The 19,876-nt window shown below is 48.2% G+C and overlaps 1 protein-coding gene across 2 annotated transcripts; it reads right to left on the reverse strand.

Annotated features, from left to right (window-relative positions):
* Positions 1 to 1,791: 1,791 nt before the first annotated feature.
* DUSP12 (dual specificity phosphatase 12) lies at positions 1,792 to 10,143 on the reverse strand. 2 transcript variants are annotated; one of them, XM_037910080.2, is made up of 6 exons: positions 9,797 to 10,143; positions 9,106 to 9,219; positions 8,882 to 9,000; positions 8,241 to 8,361; positions 7,299 to 7,485; positions 1,792 to 4,079 (listed from the first exon to the last, which is right to left on the reverse strand). In XM_037910080.2, exons 1-6 carry the CDS (start codon positions 10,033 to 10,035, stop codon positions 3,918 to 3,920), a joined length of 942 nt encoding a protein of 313 aa, XP_037766008.1. In that variant the 5' UTR covers positions 10,036 to 10,143; the 3' UTR covers positions 1,792 to 3,917. The 2 variants fall into 2 exon arrangements, with proteins under 2 accessions (XP_037766008.1, XP_037766017.1); XM_037910089.2 differs by having other exon boundaries at positions 3,554 to 4,079; positions 8,241 to 8,337; positions 9,797 to 10,139.
* Between the last annotated feature and the right edge of the window lie 9,733 nt (positions 10,144 to 19,876).

A 19,876-nucleotide genomic window follows, 5' to 3' on the forward strand; every position in this document is an offset into this window, starting at 1 on the left:
GCTTGACAGCCCATCACTTCTCACTTTTCCCCAACCCTCATGCTATGGAAGCAGTTGTTGGGGCTCTATATTACTAAGCTTTGCACTTAAAAGTGCAGGGAGATTCAGCATGGCTGAAGAATACCCTACCCATAAAGGAACAGTTTGAGAATTTACATGTAAAGCCATTAGCTAGTATGGGACTAAAAAATTTCTTAAAGGATCCATTATAAATTATTTGACTTATCCCACATTGACTTATCCCACATCTCTCCACTCAAGCATCCCTACAAATGGGTAGATGAATCTTGTGGATCTGGAGCAATGAATAATTTTTTGAAAAATGGGGTGGTTTCTCCAGACACTGAAGAATGACATCTCCCAAAAACTGTTCTTTCAAAAATGGCAGCCACCTCCCATTTGTATTAGCACAGGACCTGAGACTAGGTCTTTGTTGTGCTAGGTGCTGTCTCCAACAGCTTACAATTCTGCAAAGGAGTGAGGCCACTAGCTACCCTTCCCAAAGATGGCCCTACCACCATCCCATCCCACACAGGGGCCATCTTCTCCAAGGGCAGCTTGGCATCGCTTACAGTACAAGCAAAGCACTGGTGCTCTTTGCTAAGGACAGCCTTTATATGGCCATTTTGAGACGATCTTAAAAGTAGATATGGGCTCCCTCCCATTGAACTGTGGGTGATGGGGGATACTGAAAGATGGCAGTTTATGTTTGACAGTCTTGTACCAATAGCTACTGAAATAGAAACGTATGAAGAATGACAGACCTTTAAATAGTCACTGGAGCAGGGGGAAGGGGAGCCTGGGTCTCCCATCTCCCAAGGTGGTGCCCTAACCAGCAGGCTGTAGAGCAGTGGTTCCCAAATTGTGGGACATGTCCCCCCAGGGGCACAGAGGAACATCAGGGGAGATGGGACACAGCTAGGGTGATCAGCTGTCCCAATTTTATAGGGGCAGTCCCAATATTTGGGGGGCTTTTTCTTATATAGGCTCCTATTACCCCCCATCCCAATTTTTCCACACTTGCTGTCTGGTCACCCTAGACACAGCAGGCCTAGGCCTGCCCCCCAGAGAAAAGGGAGAGAGCACCTCCCAGCCCCATCCTGCCTCAGTCCTAGCTGCCCAGACAATAAAAGTCAAGGTACCTGCAGTAACTGGTCTCTGCCACCAATAGGTGGGAAGAGCAGCAGCAGCTGCTGCTCCTGGAGCCTGAGAGAGCTCAGGGATGGCTCCAGCAAGAGAGGTATCAGCTGCTCCCCCCTCCTGCCCCAAGTGCAATTGCCCCTCCCCATCTGTCCCATTCATCCCCCCACCCCCAAAGTGCACCTTCCCCATCCTGCCCCACTCACCCCTCCATCCCCAGAGCACAGCTCCCTCTCCCCCCTCCTGCCCCACTCACACACACCCCAGCTCCCAGGGGTATGCAATTGGGTAAGGGGGAGCACCATGGAAAAAGTCACTCTCACTCTCTTCAGGCCCAATGTTCTACAGCAGAACAACTCCAAGAGGAGACTGAGGGAGACCCGCAACAGAATATCCCATAGGCTAGTAGTTGTCCTATAGCACCCCCCAGAGAGGATCTGAACGGGAGTCTCCCACCTTTTTCTCCAATCAGGCAGATGGGGGAAGTGAACCTGGGTCTCCCACATGAGTGCATTAACCACTGGGCAAAAAGTTAAGGAAGTGTTGGAATGATTATGCAGAGTACAATCAAGACCCTAATGTAACCATAAAGTCTTTTAAGTCCAAAGGCCTAATTGTATTTTATACAATTGCTCTGAACATGCCTAAAAAGACTAAATAATAGCAATTTAATACATCCAAACACTAACAAAACATTTATAAGCATTTGATCAAGATACCTACAAACACACCAAACCCAGGAGTGCTTAGACCCATTTTGGGCAGTTTCAACATGGTCAGGCAGGTATTAGCAATGCAACCTTTAACTATTACTTTTTATACCCTTTAGCAAACAAGTGCTTGTCATTGCCAATCACTGACTTCCATTAAAACCAATTTCAGACCAACTTCTAGTCTTGATTAAGATAAGATTTACAACCTCCTGTCTTTCTAAGGCCTTTCCTCCCTCATTCCTCCCCTCCTTTTTGCTGACCAACAGTTTCCCCTTTGCACCTGGGTTCACATAGGCTTTAACACTGGTATGTGGGTTGGGAAGGGCCATGTTGGCTCATTTTAAAACATTCTTTTTGTCTTATTTAAAATCATCTGAAACCACTCTTATCGATCATAGTTTCTTTTTAGAAACTTTCCATTAACTCATTCTCACGGGCAGGGGGCATGGCAGCCAGCACTGACAAGCCCCGGTGTCACCACACCCCCTGCTCCCAGGGTCCATAGGCAACCACACCCCCCCACCCTGAAGTGCAGGGTCGAGACAGTGCTCAGGAGCCCCCAGGCATCACATTCGCTGGGGGGCTGCCCCCATCTCCCCACCGCCCCAGGAGAGTGAGACTCGGGGTGGGGGGAGCCAGGAGCTCCAAGAGGGAGGGGAGCGCAGCGGGATTAGTGCTGGGAACCCTCTCCCTGCACCACACCATTTCCTTGCTTGGGGTTTCTTTTTGGTCCGCTCCGACCACTTCAGCTGGGGTGGCTGGTAGCATGGCGGGGGGCATTCTGGGACTAGTAGTGCAACTGGCAGTGCAGGTCCCCGGGCCCCAGCGGAACACAGCAACATGCAAACTACAACTCCCACCACTTTTTAGAAACTTGCAACACCCAGTCCCTTTTGCACCTGCGCACTGCGCTCCCCGGGCTGCTGAGTGTTTCACCTGGTGCTGGGAAGTTGCTGACTCTTCACATTGCTGGGCTGTGGCCCAGGCTGGATTAACCCATTGTGAGCCCCTTCCAAGTGTGGGCCTGGCGCCACAGTGCCACCGGAGCCATTTTAAACCCGATACTGCTCTCCCCTTGCTACCTATGAGGCCCGTGAAAAATTGTTCAGTGACTTGTTTAGGTTCCTGTTGTAAAGTGGCATTCATAGAAAATTGTCTCAACATCCATTTACTAACTTAACTTGAAACAATTCTTTGATCCAAATTAAACAAAAGTTGAAGAACCACCCTCAGAAGAGACCATCTCCATGACTAAACAGTACATACACAGCACCTTCTATCCAAAGATCTCAAGTGTTTTACAAAAAATCACCACCTCCATTTTCCAGCTGAGGAAACTGGAGAGATTGGGGCAGAGGAGAAGTAGCTTGCCAGAGCCACACACACAGTTTACAGAAGAGAGTGGAATAGAACTCCTCACCCCCAATGCTGTGTTCTGGTCATAAGCCCATACCATACAGCATGCATTCCCTTTTCAGAATACTTCATAAACATTTGCCTTCAAACAGGACCTTTGGAACTGGTCTTACAGAAATGCTACCATGAAATGATAGCCCACAAGCAAAAGCCACACGCAATCCTCCTTCTAAACTAAGGAGCCTTCACAACACCACTGGTTTCAAAATATGCCTTTCTTGCTCTGTGTTTAGAGATGTCAAATGTGTTCCAACACTTTACCAGATATTTTGCAAGACCATAGGCATGACTAGATGGAGTTTATTAGCACTTCACACTTGCAGGCTCTACGATCAGCAATATTTCATCTATGGTTTTTTAAAAAGATGTCAGTAGATTTTTTCCATTAATTCATATGGCCCTCCCCAAATCTATGAAATACAGGAAGCCTCAAGGAGAGTCATCCAGCCCATCTTAAACAATTCTCTTGCACTGATGCACATGTTCGTAAACACAAGAAGCTTGTGCTACAACTGTATGTTCCAGCAGTGCCAAACTACCCTCATGCTAACAGAAAGGAAGTAACTACTGACCACATCAATACCCTATAACAGGCAACAGTTCTCAGAGAGCCTCAGGGGAGTCGCTAAAGCCAGCAAGCACCAGCGTTCACGTTCTGAGAGTTTGGAATCCACAGACTGGCAGCGTTTTCATTTCATCCACCCGACTCTTGTGAATCTGGAAGGCAGGAGTCACCCATCGGCCACACGAACACTGTTCACCACGCCAACTGAAGGAGCCCAACTTCGAAGTGCATTTGGGGCACAGAAGCTGCAATAAACACAAGCAACAATATATAAGGCTCTTTCAAAGAATTCACTTCTCAGATTTCAGGACTAGAACTCCTAGGAAGCAGCTACAGAGCTTGGGACCACATCAACAGTTTCACATATTCCAAGGCTAGAAGGGACCATTGTGATCATCTAGTCTGACCTCCTGTATAACACAGGCCACAGAACTTCCCCAAAATAATTCATAGAGCATATTGTTAAGGAAAACATCCAATATTTATTAAAAATTATCAGGGATGGAGAATCCACCACGACCCTTGGTAAGTTGTTCCAATGGTTAATTACCCTGTTAAAAATTTACACCTTATTTCTAGTCTGAATTTTTCTAGCTTCAACTTCCAGCCAGTGCATCATGTTATAAAACTTTCTCTGCTAGACCAAAGAGCCCATGTTTGTTAAATATTTGTTCCCATGTAGGTACTTATAGACTGTAATCAAATCCACACAAGTCCCTTCTCAGACTAGAGGATCATACTTCACAAGTCCAACAAGACTACTGAAATCTAGCCACTTCAGTATAATAAAGGAAGAATTTTTCTATTTTTTCATTTTGCAGAACACTTCAAGAGATCACCTGTTTTGCTGGGTATTCAGAACATTTTGGACCAGATTCACAAGAGCATTCAGCAACCAGAAGAAGAGACAGCTCATCTCCTGATTAGAACTGAAATGAAATAGCCAGATTTTAAGAAGTTCTCAACATTTAGCATCTACAATTGTCCTCAATTATAGCTGATGGGTCTGAAGCACTTAAATTAAGTGACCAGATTTTCAGGTGCCTAAATGGGAGTTGAGCTCTTTTGAAGATCTGGCCCTCCACTTTGCAGACCACTAGAAAGGGCTCTGTGAGCCACAGTTTGAGCACCTCTGCGATAAAGCCTATTGTGCATAGCATTTCATGCTGTAAGAACTATCCCAAAACATAGTAGAATGCAGTTGCATAAGTAGCAGAGGATCAAAAATAATTAAGTAAAGGCAAAGTCAGGATTCTAAAGGATTTGGGGAGATAGAAGAAGGCTACTCCAGATGGCAGAAGCTATAGCAAAGAAGAATTTTGCATCTAAAGAAGTGAAACTGTGGGGAGAGAACCTGAGTCCATTAGATAAGCCTGGGAAAGTGCACAGAAAGTTTGGAAGACAATAGGGAAAGTTTTAAGTGAAATTGACCAGCAGTGCTGTATGGATCATTTATTTAGCGTGTGCATAGTCGTCTAGCCAAGCGATGGCATCTTCAGTGGCGTGATGCAGTTCTTCTAGGCCACCACTGAAACTAGTCAGCAGGCATTCGTCGACAATGTGCGTCACCATCTGTGTTGCACCGCAGCTGCATAAAGGGCTGTCACGAAGGCCCCAACTATACAGGTTAGCTCCAGAGAGACCTTGCCTGGTCCGAAACCTGTTCAATAGGGACTATTGGCGAGGGGGCAGGTCAAAACCAGCTGGGCAAACTGTGGGGTCAGCGATATGATTTCCTCTCACCAGAGTGTTTCTGCCTTAACATCCTGGCATGGCAGATGAGACTATAATGGGCGACGTGACGACAAATGTGCAGCTGGTGGTTTTAAAAGGTCATCGTGCAGAGGCAGGCTTGAGTTGGCACATACTTTCTCCAGTAACTTGCCAGTGGCAACCTCTCGTCTGATATGAGAAGAAGAAATATTACTCAGAACTGGAAGCTGCCATGGGAGTGGAGTCGGACGCAGGGTGCCGGAGATGATACTCATGGCAGCATGTAACTGCGTATCTGCCAGTTTGGTGTGTGATGATCAACTCCAAACTGGTGCACAGTACTCCGCCACCAAATACAAGGTGGCAAGAGCTGATGTCTGCAAAATTGGAGCACGAGCACCCCATGACGAACCTGCCACTTTGCTAAGAAGATTGTTGTGCATCTTAACTTTAGCTGCTGTCTTCTTCAGGTGGGCATGGTAACTCAGTGTGCGGTCTAAGGTCACACCTAGATAGACCGGTTCTACTTTAGGCTTCACCTTCTGACCATTCAGATAAACATTCAGTTCTCGTGTTGTGCTGGCGTGATGAAGATGGAACAAACTGGAGACTGTTTTTATGACGCTTGGCTGGAGGCACCAAGTCTTACAGTAGTCAACTAACTTTATCTTGTCTCGGTTTAAGGTGGCATCAAGCTCATGAAATGTCCGGGCCTGGGTACCACAACAGATGTCGTCTGCGTAAATGAACTTTCGTGACTCCGTTGTTGGCAGGTCATTGATATAAAGGTTGAACAGGGTTGGAGAAAGCACAGAGCCCTGGGGTAACCCACTGCTCTATCGTCTCCAAGCACTCGTATTCTCCCCCACATGGACTCTGAACTGCCTATCGCAGAGTTCAACAACGCCTGTGATCCAAGGTAGCAGAACCCACGATACCTTCACGAGCAGGCCACTGTGCCATACTGTATCATACGCCGCTGTTAGAGCGATGAAAACAGTGCCTATTTTCAAGTTTCTCTGGAAGCCATTTTCAACAAATGTAGAGTAACGTGATCATGCTTTTCTGGAATGTGGGAAGAAAGAGGCAGCAGAACTGCATACATGGTAAAGCTGGGATTTTTGGGAGGGCAGAAGAGAGCTGAGAAGAGTCTTCTGACAGAAGTGGAGCTGAGAAAGCAGCAAACATATAGTTTAACTCAGCTTTACAGTATTGTCATGAAGACTCACCAGTCCAAGCATCAAATCTACTTACTTGTCCTTCATTTTGGTGATAACGGAAAAAAACTAGATATGCTTCTTCAGCAAAACAAAACCCACAATCTCTAACAGGATAAGTGAAACTCTGCAAGGTTGCTCTAAAAACATCTCTGCTGCATAATCACAATTTTACTCGACAGAGCTATAAAAAAGGTGTTCTATGGCTTAATAATCTATTGTCATGGAGGATACCTGAAACAGAATCCCACTCCGGGTATCATCCTCCATCAGCTAATGGCTATTGGTGACTGTCATGTGGGAGCCCTAGAGCTGTAGGAAGTGGGAGAAGAAGACATTTACAGCTTATTAATGAGTTTCAGAGGTGCTGGAGACTGAAAGGACTGTAGCTGTAACAGCAGTCTTGCACGAGCAGTAAAACCAGGAGATTAAAGGAGTCTGGTCAGATGCACAGAATCATTAAAAAAAAAAAAGTGAGAATGTCTCTTAAGGGAGTTTCATAGATAAACATTGTGAATTGCTTGCTCCCCTTACCTGTCCTTCCATCACTCCTAACAATATTGGCTCCATCCACTGTACAGGCTCAATGAAATAAGAAGTACATTTAACCCGACTGTCATTACGAAGCTGAGCAGGATCTGTAATCCTCTTGTGAGCAAAGGCTGCTGGTCCACTTCCTTCAGCATGGGCCAAAATGCTCGAATTACGAAATAGGGAACGTCTATTCTCCAGAGCAAAAAGAGAGAGAGAGAGAGAGAAAAAAAAAAAAAGGCTGAAGATAACTGGACAACAGTGAAGTACAAGGCAATAGTAGCAGCAGCAAATGGATGGGGTAATACAGTGTACATTTTCTTTTTTCATTTGACGAGGACAATGAAGGCTGTCCCTTTTTAGGCCCCCTCCCGACCTCAGCAAATCCTATCATGTTTTCAGCCCTGGGCCTCTTTCCCACAGTTACACTTTGTTTCTTATGTAGTTACTTTTAGCAAACTCCTAGCTAATGAAACATGAGATCATCTAGATACATGTGTCTGGGAACGGTACAGCTAGAAAATAGGAATTTCTCTTATTTCCAATGATTAAGAAAAAGAGGCCGAAACAAGACCAGACAACTGACCTATGGAGTTAAGAGGCTTCTTTGGGGCGGGGCAGATTTTGAACAGTTTCAACTTATTAAACTCAGTGTTAGTTTTGGTGTAAGCAGAAGCAACTTAAGTGGAGCTGCACCTACTTACAGAAGATGTACACTTAGCTCCAGAGGTTCTAAGGGACTTCAGAGCTTGAGAGACATTTTATTCTTCATGATCACAAAACAAAGATTAGGCAAAGGAAAGTATCATATGTACTTCTGTTTGAAAGTTTTTCAAGGATTTATTCCTGTTCTGAAAGAGACAAACCCAATAAACTATAAAGGCTATTTTCCTTACAACAGTTTATTTCAGAGTAACGCTTTGTGAGAAATGAAAGGCTCCATACCTGCATTTTCTGCACCTGTAGAGAACCTCACTGTTGAGAGTTTGACAAATGCTGGTTGGGTCAACTGCAAAGACTTCTCGTGGCAAGTCTTGCAGCTCTGCAGAGAGTGAGTGATACAAATCTGTGAATTGAACTCAAACTTAATGACCTATTTATAGTCTTCACACTTCTTACCCTCACCTTCCCCTTCCTTAGGAAGTTCCTAAGAGATGAGCCTCACCCCTTAGTTCCTAAAAAGGGGAGTTCCATTGTGCTAATTACAAGAAGCTTTGAATCTACAGATAGTATGTCTTGATCTTGTCCTGGTGTACAGATAGCTCCCAGTCACAAAACTTTATACACACAACATGCAAAGTTTTCAGGCTATCAAGGTTTTTACATGCACAAATCACCATATTTGGGCACTATCTGCTCTCAGTTGCACTGGTATAAATCAACAGAATTGCCAAACCAAATTAGATTAGAGCCAGCAGAGCGTAACTGAAAGGCTGATTCAGATAGTGCTAATATTTCAGTCCTGGAACAGGTATCTACCCTAGAAGAAATATAATATACCATCCTTTTGCAAGTTCAATAACTCTTAGCTACTATAGCTCTCGCTCCCCTGAACACACAACACCTCAGACATTACCTTCACTCACCAGAATATTTCTCTGTAACTTTTTGCAAGCGATACTGTTTGTAAATGGCACTGGTCACATCAACTTTACAGCCCATTGCTTCGTAGAGTTTCAGCTGCCATTCAAAGCCTTCGTTCATTCTGGAACGATAGTGAAAATCAGAGGCACATTTCCTAGGCTATGGAGAACGTACATATTAGTCCACACAGGGACAGAAAGGAATCTTATCAGGGCAAAGAACTCACTTGGCGTCGGATTTGATGGCTTTGATAGTGGCATAAGCCTCTTCGAAGGTGAGATTGTTGGTTTTCATTAAATACGCCGTCACTAAAGCAACACTTCTACTGACTCCAGCGTGGCTGAAAGACAAAGAACTCTTCAGAATAAGATCATGAACAAAACTGGGGAAAATACACTAGGGGAATTAATTCATTTCAAGCCTCTCTTCCATTTTTACTGGTCTGCTTCTGGGGAAATTAATCTCTTTGCTCCCTTTTCTGGCCTGAGGGGAACGTGAGCAGGGCCTGGCAGGGGAGCCTGCGGACCTGGGAGGTGAAAACGGGATCGCTTGTTCCTGGTCACTGCAGGGAGCAGGGAGGAAGGGCCCGACCACATCTCACTTCTCCAGGGATGCTGGAAAGATTTGCACCCTGGGGGAGCTGAGAGCCACTGAACCAAACTGTAGACCCGGTTTATGATGGGAACCGCTTCAAGCCAGCCAGTGGGGCGGCAGCTCCCACCCCGGCACACGGCTAGTTCCAGCAGCTCTGCACTTCTCCCCCACACGCAGCACTGAGGCGCTGCCTGCCCTGGTGCTAAGGCCAGTGCAAAGGGGCTCGGACAGCTCAGCCTCCGGCCGCACTGCCCCAGGAGCCCAGCCCGGGCCAGGACGCGGCCCCTTGGACGCTGGGGGGGGGTCCCCTGCCCCGGGCTCACCATCGCACCAGGACGGCGCCGCCCCCCGCCCGGGCCGCGCTGAGGAAGGCGGCGCAGGAGTCGAGGTGGCTCAGCAGGTCGGTGCCGGGCTCGTCCCGCGCCGGGATATGCAGGGTCCGGATCCCCGGCACCGCGGGCGGCTCCTCCGCGTCCACAGAGAGCAGCGCCGCCACCCCCGCCGCCTGCAGGGCCCCGGCCGCCGCGCCGCCCACGAACAGGCCAGGGAGCACCGGCACCATCCGGCCTCGCGCCCCGCTGTCAGCGTCTCGACTGGCAGGTCGTGTGGCCCGGCCTGGCGGCTTCCGAGCTGCCCCTCCCCGCCGCCACTACCAACATGGCGTCTCCCGGCCTGCCCCTTCTCCCCGCCCTTGTCACCACCAACATGGCGACTGCCGGCCTCGCCCTTCCCCATCGCTGCCACCGAACCCCGCCTCCCGGTGCTTCGTTCAGCGCCGACAGCGAGGCGTTCTCGGTTCTAGAGTGGAAACGGCCCTCTTGGTGCCTGAGGGAAGAGCCTCTTCCTTCCCCCACCCACCAATAGGGCAGTTTCCATCTGTGTCTCCTGTGGCGGTTGCTCGCGCACACACACCTGTGCACTGTGATGTGTACACACCATGCGCCCAGACACCTAAACGCACCCCCGCAGCCGAGTCAGGCGTGTTCACACTGTATGTACAAACACATATAGACGCGCACCCCAGCTGAGCTTTGCGGACACACCATAGCCGAACACACAGGCGCACACACCACCTTTGAGACCTGCATATACATACCCACCATGCTATACACAAACTTGTAGACTCAGTACCCCAAACCAAGCTGCTTGAATGCCCTGCATGGAAACATAGGACTGTATGAGGTAATAGAGCAGTGGCTCTCAACCTCTCCAGACTACTGTGCCCCTTTCAGGAGTCTGATTTGTCTTGCGAACCCCAAGTTTCACCTCCCGTAAAAACTACTTGCTTACAAAATCAGACATCAAAATACAAAGTGTCACAGAGCACTGCTACTGAAAAATTGCTTCCTTTCTCATTTTGTCCATATGAAATTTTAGTTTGTACTGACTTCGCTGGTGCTTTTTATGTAGCCTGTTGTAAAACTAGGCAAATATCTAGATGAGTTCATGTACTCCCTGGAAGACCCCTGGTTGGGAACCACTGACATAGAGTAAATTGGAACGGGCTAGGATTGGGATGGGTGGGCAGGGACAGGGCTCTGAGAAGACTTTGCAAGGTCTGAGACTACAGGAAAAGGAGTCAGATACCAGAACTGAGTCAGCCTGATCTGTATGGGGGATCATGTGGTGGCCATGCCTGCACTCTACACAGCAGAAGGAGGAAGGTTCTTTCCACCCTTGGAGCTGCCAGTAGCTACATGTTCCATGTGAGTCCAAGAAGCAGGAGCGCTCTTGTGTCAATACCCAAGAATCCCTGAAAGTTGTTTTCTTCTAGCACTAAAATGGGATTTTTTTTATAATAAGGAAAACAGTATTATCCCTAACATTGCTCTGTCTCCTCTTCAATGCAAAGCCTCTGCCTAGCTTCCCTATCCCCTTCCTACCTGGCTTCCTGCTGTTTCAAAGCAACAGTACACAGATCCTTACACCATGGAAATGGGGTGTTCCATCATCTGGGACTGGCTTTGGGAACGGCAAGTCCTTCTGTGTTTTCAGGAAGAGTTTTCCTCTCCCACTGTGGTCAGAGGTCAGCAACTAGGTTCTGAGGAGGTCTCGGGAGAATAAGAGCACCCAGAGTGCTTGGTCCCTATACTTGCCTTCCCAGTATGCAAATAGCAAAAATGTCAGCAGGGGGCAGGCTTGAGCTTGTTTTACTCTGAAAAGAAAATTCAGCCACTTACTGTATTACAATCTAATAACTGGGTTGGTTAGAACTGAATCAAGCCAAAATGGATCTGCATTAGCAACAAATCAGATGAACCAAGAAAAGACTCCTGTTTTTTTTTTAATATATCACTGCAGAACACCTTTGAAGCCTGCCCCAAAATTATCCCTAATTCTTAGCAAAGGCATCTGCAGCAAAAACCTTTCTGGGAGCCCAGAACTGGTGCTGACAAAATGCGTTGTACCTCACCTTTAAAGTAGGTTAACAAGTAAAGTTGTTGGAAGTTCCCAACACAGCTCTTTACAAGAAACAGATCTTTACAACAAACAGACAACATATTCACTGTTGTATGCAGTGTTGTAGCTGTGTCGATCCCAGGATACTAGAGAAACAAGGTGGGTGAGGTAATATCTTTTATTGGACCAACTTCTGTCTCTCTCACCAACAGAAGTTGGTCCAATAAAAGATACTACCTCACCCAGCTCGTCTCTCTAACATATTTAATGTCATATTTCACTAGTCAGCTGGGACTGGCTCAGAGTGTTCTCTCCTTGTTGCAGGTCACTTTAGCTAGGTATGATGATCAATGCCTTGATATGCTGCTGCTTCCCTTTCAGTACCCACTTTAAGGGGCTCTGGGATTTTGTGAACTTTTCTTCCCTGATCCCATTCAGGCTGCCAAAACAGAACATAAGAACGGCCATACTGGGTCAGATCAAAGGTCCATCTAGCCCAATATCCTGTCTTCCTACAGTTGCCAATGCCAGATTCCCCAGAGGGAATGAACAGAACAGGTAATCATTAAGTGATCCATCCCCTGTCGCCCATTCCCAGCTTCTGGCAAACAGAGGCTAGGGACACCATCCCTGCCCATCCTGGTTAATAGCCATTAATGGATCTATCCTCCAGGAACTTATCTAGTTCTTCTTTTAACCCTGTTATAGTCTTGGCCTTCACAACATCCTCTGGCAAGGAGTTCCACAGGTTCACTGTGCATTGTGTGAAAAAATACTTCCTTTTGTTTGTTTTAAACCTGCTGCCTATTAATTTCATTTAGTGACCCCTAGTTCTTGTGGTATGAGGAGTAAAAACACTTCCTGATTTACTTTCTCCACACCAGTCATGATTTTATAGACCTCTATCACATCCCCCCTTAGTCATTTCTTTTTCAAGGTGAAAAGTCTCAGTTTTATTAATCACTCCTCATATGAAAGCCGTTCCATACCCCTAATTATTTTTGTTGCCCTTTTCTGAACCTTTTCCAAGTCCAATATATCTTTTTTGAGATGGGGAGACCACATCTGCACACGGTATTCAAGATATGGGCAGACCATGGATTTATATAGAGGTAATATGATATTTTTTGTCTTATTATCTATCCCTTTCTTAATGATTCCCAACATTCTGTTCGCTTTTTTGACTGCCGCTGCACATTGAGTGGATGTTTTCAGAGAACTATCCACAATGACTCCAAGATCTCTTTCTTTAGTGGTTACAGCTAATTTAGACCCCATCACTTTATAAGTATAGTTGGGATTATGTTTTCCAATGTGCATTACTTTATATTTATCAACTTTGAATTTCATCTGCCATTTTGTTGCCCAGTCACCCAGTTTTGAAAGATTCTTTTGTAGCTCTTTGCAGTCTGCTTGGGACTTAACTATCTTGAGTACTTTTGTATCATCTGCAAATTTTGCCACCTCACTGTTTACCTGTTTTTCCAGATCATTTATGAATATGTTGAACAAGACTAGGGTGACCAGAACTTTTAGGTCTGTAATCAATTGACCAGAGAGATTGAAGTGTTCTCCAACTGGTTTTTGAATGTTATCATTCTTGACATCTGATTTGTGTCCATTTATTCTTCTACGTAGTGTGACAAAGCTCTGTCCTTGCCTCTGTGGGTCCCGCATTTCCTGGTGGATTTCGCTAGCCTCAGAGGCTCACTGTGACCCTGCACGTAACCCTTCTCTCTCTAGAGACAAGGGTCACAGCCTACTGAGCCATTTTCATCATAAGCCAGCAAAGGAGGTGAAGAGAAGTTATCCTTTCTTGCACAGTCTCTGTTGTCTCCCAGTCTCAGTGATTAATTAGGGGGCAAAGGTGTGGGGGGGGGGAGCCCCGGCCCACCCTCTACTCCAGGCTCCAGCCCAGGGACCCTAATAGTATCAGCTATGGTAGCTGACCTTTTAGAAACATAACATGTACAATTCCCTGGGCTACTCCCCCACAGCAGCCCTCACTTCCTCAAGCTCCACTTCACCCTTACCTCAGGGCCTTCTTCCTTGTGCCTGATATGGTGTGTATTACTCAGCCTCTCCAACAGCACAACTTCCTCCCACAGCTCCTAACATGCACACCCACCTGACTAACTGGGAGGCTTTTAACTAGTTTCAGCCAGCCCCTGATTGGCTTCAGGTGTCCAAATCAACCTAGCCTTCTCCCTGCCTTCTGGAAAGTTCTTAATTGGCCCCAGGTGTCTTAATTGACCTGGAGCAGCTGCCATTTCACTTATCCTGGTACCAGGGATTTATTTAGCCTGGAGCTAATATATCTATCTCCCACTACTTTTCTATAGCCATCCGGCCTTGCCCCGTCACAGTAGAGACTGTCCGGTTTGGCCAATGTACATGGCAGAGGAGCATTGCTGGCACATGATGGCATATATCACATTGGTAGATGTGCAGGTGAACGAGCCTCTGATAGTGTGGCTGATGTGATTAGGCCCTATGATGGTGTCCCCTGAATAGATATGTGGACACGGGTGGCAACGGGCTTTGTTGCAATGATAGGTTCCTGGGTTAGTGGTTCTGTTGTGTGGTGTGTGGTTGCTGGTGAGTATTTGCTTCAGGTTGGGGGGCTGTCTGTAAGCAAGGACTGGCCTGTCTCCCAAGATCTGTGAGAGTGATGGGTTGTCCTTCAGGATAGGTTGTAGATCCTTGACGATGCGCTGGAGAAGTTTTAGTTGGGGGTTGAAGGTGATGGCTAGTGGCGTTCTGTTACTTTCTTTGTTGGGCCTGTCCTGTAGTAGGTGACTACTGGGTACTCTTCTGGCTCTGTCAATCTGTTTCTTCACTTCAGCAGATGAGTATTGTAGTTGTAAGAACGCTTGATAGAGATCTTGTAGGTGTTTGTCTCTGTCTGAGGGGTTGGAGCAAATGCGGTTGTATTGTAGAGCTTGGCTGTAGACAATGGATCATGTGGTGTGGTCTGGATGAAAGTTGGAGGCATGTAGGTAAGTATAGTGGTCAGTAGGTTTCCGGTATAGGGTGGTGTTTATGTGACCATCGCTTATTAGCACTGTAGTGTCACCTTTTCCATTTTAAATGGGAGATCTCTTTACTGTTCCTTCACTTTCCCTTAGCTTTTTAGTGCTTTGTTGTTTTACCATGTCTTCCTTGTCAAGATTATGGTTTTTTTCTGCATTTATAGAACTCTTTGTGCTCCTGTAGGATGCAGGGTACTGTATTATTTAGTAGAGTACCACAGCTCTTCTCTGTGGCTGCCTTCCTTGCAATATTCATCAGGATATAGTAACAGGAGCCTGATGTTTTGGTTTATCAAATGACCTTGGCATTTCTTTCTCTCCTCTTCGGTCCATGTCTGGGGTGCAGGACATGTGTAGAGTCTAACAAGGATTTTCCACAGATAGTATTTTTCTCTTCTGTCCAAGGATACTTCTGCTTAGGACACAGCCAGAAAACAGTAAAGTTTCTGTACCTGTGGCTAGAAAAAGGAGCTGTAGGGGCAGAAGGAGAAGCAGTCTAGCTTAATGTTGCCAACTTTCACAATTTTATCACGTTTCACTAAATGTAGAGTTTTTCTTAAAGCCCCAGTTCTTGAAGTCAAGTGATAACCTGAGAAATTTAAACAATAAAGTATATTTCTAGCTCTCCGGGTGGTAGAGAAAATTTTGAAAGCATGACCTTAGTGTATGCTAAAGCAGGGGTGGGCAAACTTTTTGGCCCAAGGGTCACATCAGGGTTGCAAAACGGTATGGAGGGCCAGGTAGGGAAGGCTGTGCCACCCCAAACAGCCTGGCCCCTGCCCCCTATCCGCCCCCTCCCACTTCCCACCCCCTGACTTCCCCCCTCAGAACCCCTGACCCATCCAGCCCCCCACTGCTCTTTGTCCCCTGACCACCCCGACCCCTATCCACACCCCCACCCCCTGACAGGCCCCCTGACCCATCCAACCCCCCACCCCACTCCTTGTCCCCTGACCGCCCCCTCCCAGGACCCCCATCCCTAACTGCCCCCCTAGGACCCCACCCCCTATCCAACCCCCCTTCTCCCTGTCCTCCTCCTCCCGGGACCCCCCAGGACACTCCCTATCCAACCCCCCCGCTCCCTATCCCGACTGCCCCGACCCCCATCCACACCCCTTTCCCCTGACAGGCCCCCCACCCCATCCACCCCCCGCCCCACTCTTTGTCCCCTAACTGACCCCCCAGGACCCCACCCCCATCCAACCCCCCCTTCTCCCTGTCCCTCCCTCCTGGGACCCCCCCAGGACCACCCCCTATCCAACCCCCCCTGCTCCTTGTCTCCTGACCGCCCACCCCCAAACCTCCACCCCATCCAACCGCCCCCTGACTACCCCCCGGGACCTCCTGCCCCTTATCCAACCCCTCCTCCCCCCGCCCCCTTACCATGTCACTCAGAGCGGCTGGACAGGCTTATTGGAAAGCCTGGGAGGTAGGCGGGCACAAGCCGCACTGCCCGCATGGCTACAGAGGAGGAGGGACAGCAGGGGAGGGGCCGGGGGCTAGCGTCCCCGGCCGGGAGCTCACAGGCCGGGCAGGACGGTCCTGCGGGCCGGATGTGGCCCGTGGGCTGTAGTTTGCCCACCTCTGTGCTAAAGGCTCAGAAACCAAAAGACAAGCAAAAAGAACTCAGTATTTATTACTTTTTAAAATATTGCCATTTTTAAACCAGTTGCATAATTTTTCAGGGCTTGATTCTTATTTTTAAGTGCTCTGTGTTGGCATCATTGCTATTCAGCATCAGGAAAATGAATTATCGATAAAAAATTAGGAACCTCTCTAGATAAGATTAACGGTCATGTTTTCTAGTCAACGTTGAGTTCATCAATTAATCTCTCCTGATTGAGTGTCTGATATTTGGAGCAGTGCAAGTTCCATTGTATATTACTGTGCACAACGAAATGGGAAGGTGAGCATAGGTGCCACAGACAGACCTAGCCTAAAGGCTCGTAATTAAGGCTAAGATATTTTCATGCATATATTTAGTAAAAGTCATGGATAGGTCACGGGCAATAAAGAAAAATTCATGGAGCTTAGAGCTCCAGGGTCCCCCGCTGCCCAGGGCTTGGAGATGCAGGGTCCCTTCGCAGCCCCTGGGAGCTGTACCCTGCAGCTCCCAGCTACCACGGGTGGCGGGGGGACGTTGCAGCTCCCAGCCACTGCGGGCTGAAGTCACAGAGGTCTCTGGAAGTCACGGATTCCATTACTTCTGTTACCTCCGTGATAAAAATTGTAGCCTTTACTCATAAATAAGGGTTAGATTTTGCCATCCTTTACTTCTATGAGTAGTCTTATGACCACAGTGGAACCACTCATATAAGTAAATACTGCTCAACATAAGGATTTAATAAACTAACCTTCTGGTAAAGACTGGGAGCCTAGAGAACCAGTCTGAAAACTTGAAGATCCAGTACTCATACCCAGACTTGGTTTGAGAGCCACTGGGTTTAGGTTCAAACAGTTAATTGGAGCCCAAAGGATCCTTTTCTCACTGTGTGATATCCATCTGCCTTGCTGGAAATTAGGTACCAACTGGATTTTACACTTGAGCCAAGCTTTCCTAAGGGAATAACCCCCACAGAGAATCTGCTGGGAAATAAGAGTTGATTCTCTTTCTAGACTGAAATTTTCCACATTTGGGTCCAATCTAAGACTGATTTTTTTTTTTTTATGTTATAGACCAAAATTGGTCCAGCTGCTTTGGCATTCAACTGGGCCCTATTCTCATTCACACTAAGGCCCTGTTATACTTGCCAGTGTATAGTATAGTTAAGGGGCCTTAACATAAATGAGAATCTAACCCAAATAACTCCTGAGAAGTCTTGTTTGAAACCTCCAAACTGAGTCCCATCACTGAAGGTCAGTTGTTCCTCTGTTTAATTAAATTGCTGTTGCCCTCCTTTATCTTATGCTAGTTTCTGTGCAATTGCTAAAGGTGAATAGCAAAATAGAAATGGAAGTTAAACCTAGATTTCTGTGCTGAACAATCCCTGTTAACCAGACTATGGGTCTCAATCAGCAGTGAAATAAGATAAAATCTAGAGACTGGATTTCTTCAGGGATCAGAACTTATTTCGGTCAGAGGTTTGCAACCCATGATTCTATTTAAAGTTGAGGGGGAAAGCAGAAGCCTTTGTACAAGGACATGCCAGCCATCTCTGCTGCACACCATAACGTTCAAAACCTTGCTGTGGCACAAAAAATGTAACTTAAATCATGTTGCTCAGAAAGCACTGGCCCCTCCCATCTTAGGTAAGGTCAGAACTTAGAACTTAGCATGCACATGCAAAATCCTTTGTTAACATGCAATTAAGACTGCAAGTGCTAGACACTACCTTGTGCTCCTTGTGCCCTTTAAGAACATGAGAACATAACAGTAAAAACATCATAGGTATTACAGATCTAGTCAAGCTCCCCCTCTTGGACAGTCCCTACACTACTCTGAGGGGATCCAAATGATGAGTCCCCTGTGTGCTTTAAACCTCCAGAGTCTGAACAGAGTCCAGACACAAGACACTGCCCCTGGCAGGGGGTCCCTAGGCACACTCTTCTGGGCCAGATCCTCTATCTAGCACCCCTTTATGACAGCTGATACCCCAGGGCATTTACCATTGTGCCGGGTTTACCATTGCGCCGGGCCCAGAGTCAGAAGTGGCCCCAGCCAGCCCGATCCCCCAGCCGGCTGAGCCGGCCAGGAAAGCTGCCCCGGCCCCTGCCCCACCTCTTCCCACCCCTGCTCTGCCCCAGCCCTGCCCCCACTCCACCCTTTCCCCTGAGCTACATCCCAGAGCTCACCGGGCGGTGGGAAGTGGAGCGACGCGGACCCAGCCCTCTCCGCTCCACCGGCTCCCAGCCGTGCTGCTGGTGAGTGCTGGGGGGCAGTTCCCCCCTGCCCCCCAAGTTCAAGCCTGGGAGCCAGGGGAGCAGAGAGGAGCAGTTGGGGCCAGGTCACTCCACTTCCCGCCGCCCCGTGAGTGCGAGGTCGGGCCCACCCTGCAATCACCTGGCGGCAGGAAGTGGAGTGACCTGGCCCCAACCCACTCTGCTCCGCTGGCTCATGCTGGGGGGCGGTTTCACCCCTGTCCCCCAAGCCTGGGGAGGAGATGGAGCGGTGGGGAAGGGGCATGGGATGGGGAAGAGAAGGGGATGAGGGCAGCTGGGGCGGGGGGAAGCTGGAGCCCAGCATGCGGCATCTCCTTGGCAGAAGCTGGGGCTCCCTTTAAGCAGGCCCATCGAACCCTCACCCTGACAAGCCCCAACTCCCCTGCATCTGTACCACCCAATGAGCCCCCCCAGACACCCTCCCCACTGAGCCCCAACCACCTGCACCTGAACCCCCATCCAAGTGAACCCCACTTCCCCTGGTCCCATTGCCCCTGCACCGGGAACCCTCAATGAGCTTCTGTGCATCCAGATCTCCCACTGAGCCGCCCGCACCCAGACTGCCCCACAGATAACTCTCTTACCCCCACCTGGATCCCCCCACACAAAGTGCCTCTGCACTTGGATCCTGCTGCTGGGCTGAGCCTGCTCACCCACACCTGGTGCACCTGGCATAGGGGGGCTGGGCCCCAGGGTATTTCTGGGGCAGGCCTGGCTCCTGCACTGTGTCAGGGTCGGGTGCAGCCTCACTGCCGAGTCCCTGTCCCGGGGTGGGGTGGGATGGGGAGGGGAGGGGAGAGGCTGCAGGGTAATCTCCCACCTCCATGCAACCAGTGGCCTGTACTCCCAACTGCCATGGTGGAGCCTCCACATTTATTTATTGACAAATAAAATTTGCAGAATTTTAAAATACTGTGCACAGAATTTTTAATTTTTTGGTGCAGAATCTCCTCAGGAATATGGGGTACTGTGCAGCTGTCATGGTGGGACTGTGAGGAAGGTGGTGGGTAGTGGGGAGGTCTATGGACAGGGGGCGCTGGGCGAGCAGTGTGATATGCAGAGTGCTGTGCAGTTGTGGTGGGAGGCCAGCGG

This window comes from Chelonia mydas, chromosome 1 (genome assembly GCF_015237465.2).
Source record: "Chelonia mydas isolate rCheMyd1 chromosome 1, rCheMyd1.pri.v2, whole genome shotgun sequence".
NCBI lineage: Eukaryota > Metazoa > Chordata > Testudines > Cheloniidae > Chelonia > Chelonia mydas.

Coding starts and splice junctions, on each gene's coding strand:
- DUSP12 (XM_037910080.2), bottom strand. CDS start 10,035: ATGGTGCCGGTGCTCCCTGGCCTGTTCGTGGGCGGCGCGGCGGCCGGG. Junction 9,001..9,105: donor GCCATCAAATCCGACGCCAA/GTGAGTTCTTTG, acceptor CTATCGTTCCAG/AATGAACGAAGGCTTTGAAT. Junction 7,486..8,240: donor TACAGGTGCAGAAAATGCAG/GTATGGAGCCTT, acceptor TCTGGAGAATAG/ACGTTCCCTATTTCGTAATT.